This window comes from Nicotiana attenuata, unplaced genomic scaffold, assembly GCF_001879085.1.
Source record: "Nicotiana attenuata strain UT unplaced genomic scaffold, NIATTr2, whole genome shotgun sequence".
Lineage (NCBI taxonomy): Eukaryota > Viridiplantae > Streptophyta > Magnoliopsida > Solanales > Solanaceae > Nicotiana > Nicotiana attenuata.
In genome coordinates, this window is record NW_017670264.1 from 1346680 (window position 1) to 1350676 (window position 3997).

General features: G+C 38.1%; 1 protein-coding gene across 1 annotated transcript; it reads right to left on the bottom strand.

The window, feature by feature from the left end:
• Positions 1-495: 495 nt before the first annotated feature.
• LOC109236914 lies at positions 496-3477 on the bottom strand. The gene is made up of 4 exons (XM_019403152.1): positions 3196-3477; positions 2830-3103; positions 1682-1777; positions 496-542 (listed from the first exon to the last, which is right to left on the bottom strand). The coding sequence occupies exons 1-4, from the start codon at positions 3475-3477 to the stop codon at positions 496-498; spliced, it is 699 nt and encodes a 232-aa protein (XP_019258697.1).
• Positions 3478-3997: the final 520 nt, after the last annotated feature.

The following is a 3997-nucleotide window of genomic DNA, read 5'->3' on the forward strand; positions in this document are numbered from 1 at the left end:
ATATGTATATAATATTTTATATTTTTATATAAATTATCGATTCATATCAAAAAGGCTAGCGCTTCGTTGCGCGCCTCTCGCCTTAGTGAAGCGGGCCCTCGCCATTATTTGTCGCCGCACGCTATCCAAAACACTATCGTTCTCTCTTTAGAGCTGCAGGAGTGAAAACAAAGTGCACCTATATAATGTGTATTCTTGAATTTGGTAGTATCCTTTCTTTATTCATCTCCATTGTTCTTATCAAGCAAACTCTCAGATACTCTGCATTTTCATTTTCTTTTTGCGGCAACACTTTTTTTGTGCAATCCAAATGGAAGCTGAACGGAGCAAACCCACAAGCCATTCTCACATTCCACCACTGATATCCTTGTATAAGGCTTCAAGAAATGTTTCAATATTGGCAAACCCTAGCTTGCCCCAAGAACTCATTGCTGATATCCTTTTAAGGCTTCCTGTGAAATACTATTGATGTTTGAGTGTGTTTCAAAAGACTGGTTAATCCTGAGTTTGGATTGCACCAGCCATAGAGCCATAGATTGATGCTGAAATTAGATAAATTTGATTCACTTAAGCTCAAATGTCTTGACTCTTGAGCAGAATCTTAAACATTATTCTGTTAGCTCTTTATTTTACGGGTCTGTTACTAAGACATTTTGACTTGGATTATCCCATGAAAAACATCTATAATATTCTGGGTTCCGTCAATGATTTAATTTGTCTTTGCATTGGGAATGATGACTTTGTTCTGTGGAATCCATCAACTAGTATGAAAAGATGTTGAGTTACATGTACATCTTTGGTTTTGGATATGATAAGGCTCATAATGATTATAAGGTAGTGCATATTTCCTATAGATTCACTCATGGCTATGTGGATATATATAGTTTAAAGAGTGATTCTTGGAGAACACTTGATAACTTTCAAGGAGGGTTGTTATTCGATCCTTCAGCTAAGTTGGTGAATTAGAAATTTCACTGGGCAACTATGGACGGTGATGGTTGGGGCATTATGTCTATTGATTTCGCTGATGACAAGTATTAGAAGATGGAGTAACCCTTCTCCAAGGAGAGTTTCATTTGAAGCTTGGAGTGTTGGGAAGTGATTTATCTGTGCTCTATAATTATGAGCTAACTCAGAGCTGATGTGTGGGTTCTGAAGGAGTATGGGGTTAAAGAATCTTAGACGAAATTGTATACCATCAACTATCTAATGACCCTAAGTACTGCATGCTTTCGCCACCCATTTGCATGTCAAAGAAATGTGAAATTTTTCATGTGTTTGAATCAACTTTAACGATATACAATCCAGAGGATGACTCAATCAGACATCCAGTGGTTATTAACGTTGATAGGCTTGAGGCGAAACTTTACATTTTTTTGAGATGATAACAGTTTGCTATATTCAAAAGCACAAAGGCTGTGCATGCCATAATTACATAAGGAATAACAAAAAATATACATCAATTTATGTATCTTCTTACAAAGACCCAAGAACATCTATTATAGCTTATGAGTCCTCTTATGTATTCCAGTTTACACCAAAACTGAAAAAGCAGTAGGCAATTTATTTTAATCTTCTGAATTGAGTTAACATTATCTTCAAAACATCTTTAATTCCTCTCATTCCAAAGCGTCCATCATATGCATGCAGGAATCATACCCAATCTCTTCTTCTCACTTACAGATCTTCTCCCCTTGTTCCAGCATGACAACATTTCCATGGTGCTGTTGGGCATGACCCATTGAATCCCTGTTAGAGCTATAAATATGTTCCAAACCTGAACATCCACCGAACAGTGCAGAAAAAGGTGATGTTGGTTTCTTCCTCCCTTCCGCATAAGTGACATCTAGAGCACAAAGATATTCGCCTTCTCCTCAAATTATCCCGTGTTAAACAAGCCTTTCTAGCAACCAACAAAATAAAACATGCCACTTTGTAGGGTATTCTTACTTTCCATATGTGTTTCCAGGGCCAAAGATCAATCACAATATTAGTTTGATTAAGCATCTGATAGGAAGACTTGACTGAGAACCTTCCTCAGTTGTGCCCCAACCACCACACCTTGTCTACGTCCTGATTGCCCCCAGTGAATTGATTGAGTTTGTTGTAAAAATCTGTAATTCTAGTAATTTTCCAATCATTTAAGAGTCTTCTATAAGTGAGATTCCACCCTTGAGCTGACCAAACCTCGTTCATATTGGCCTTCTTCTGCTGATTTATTGAGAAAATGTCTGGGTACATTGTCTTAAGAGGCTCCTGTCCCAATCAATTGTCTTCCCAAAAAGAAATATTTAGTCCACTACCCACTTTATTGCTGATTTTGTTGCTGAACATTTGCCAAAGATTTCTGATTGTCTTCCGGACACTAACCCCATAGGTAATGTTTACTATCTTTGTTTTCCAGGGCCCTGCCTCTCCATACTTGTCTTAATTACCATCCTCCATAATGATTGTTCTTCAGTTGTGAATCTCCACAGCTATTTCATGAGTAAGCTTTGGTTTTATTTCCTCAATTTTTTTATTCCCATGCCTCCCTGCCTCTTGCTAAGAGTGACTGTCTTCCACTTAACTAAATGAAAGACTCTTCTTTCTTTATTGCCTTGCCATATAAATTTTCTCCTTAAAGCATCCATTCTCCTTTCAACTTTTGGAGGGATAGGGAACAAAGACACCATATTAGTAGGAAGGGCATCCAGTACACTATTGATGAGTACTAGCCTACCTACTAAAGAGAGATAGACTTTTCCACCTTGCTAGTTTCTTTTTGCATTTCTCCAAGACCCCATTCCATATATCAATGGATCTACACTTAGCCCCCAAAAGGCATACCAAGATAAATAGTTGAAAAAACACCAATTTCACCACCAAGTATCCCCGCAAGTTGCTGAATCTGTCGAGGTTCATTAATCGGGAAAATTAGGCTTTTCCCCCAGTTAATATGAAGCCCTGATATGTCTTCAAAGATTGTAAGAATAACTCTCAGCATCCTTATCTGGTCTATCTCTACATCACAAAGAATAATGGCATCATTTGCGTAGAGGAGATGTGATATCTCTAGACTTCCACCAGACTTCCACCTTGTCTGTTGTTTAGCCTGAAGCCCCTGATCCAATATTCTGTTATGCTGTGTGGAGCATGTTGTTCAGTCCCTCCATAGCTATAATGAACAAAAAAGGGGATAAAGGATCCCCTTGCCTCAATCCCCCTGTTAGAGGGAAAGAAACCTTCAGGCGAGCCATTAACCAACACTGAAAATCTGGTAGTGCTAATACAAAATCTGATCCAATTGGTCCATTTTGTACCAAAACCCATCCGTCTCAGCATGTTTATTAAGAAGTCCCAATTAACGTGGTCAAAGGCTTTATTTATATCTAACTTACACAAGATTCCTGGTTTCTTCTCCTTTAATCTAGAGTCAACACATTCATTGACAATGAGAGCAGTATCCATGATTTGCCTTCCTTTAATAAAAGCCATTTGGTGTTTGCCAATCGGCTTAGAGATCACTAATTTAAGTCTTTAAGCCAAAAGTTTAGAGATAATTTTATACACACTACCTATCATAGGCCTGTAATCCTTTAATTCTTTTGCCCCAATTTTTTTTGGAATCAAAGCTATGTAGCTGGCATTTAGGCTCTTTTCAAAGAACTCCTGGCTATGAAAATTCTGAATAGCTTGCAATTTGTCTCCTTTAATGATATCCCAACAATTGGAATAGAAACCCATAGTAAAACCATCAACCATCAGGACCCGGGATTTTATCAATAGCGCAGAGTTTGAGGCAGCCATGCACCTCTTGTTCCCCAAAAGGCCTTTGAAGCCATTCTTTTTCTTCATTTGTGATTGCAGGACCGTCTACCATGTTAAAGTTTGGTCTCCAGAATTCAGACTCCGTAAAAAGATGCTGATAAAACCTTACTATCTCTCCTTTAATAGCAGCAGGATCTTCCAGTGTTACACCATTAACCACTAGTTGATCTATGTTGTTGTACCTCTT

Excerpts from the sequence above, each read along its gene's own strand:
- LOC109236914 (XM_019403152.1), bottom strand. The coding sequence starts at position 3,477 with ATGGCTTTTATTAAAGGAAGGCAAATCATGGATACTGCTCTCATTGTC. Across the intron at positions 3,104-3,195 it reads CCTCTAACAGGGGGATTGAG|GGGCTTCAGGCTAAACAACA; the intron begins GCAAGGGGATCC and ends ATATTGGATCAG. Across the intron at positions 1,778-2,829 it reads TTTTTCAACTATTTATCTTG|GTTTGGAACATATTTATAGC; the intron begins GTATGCCTTTTG and ends GTGGATGTTCAG.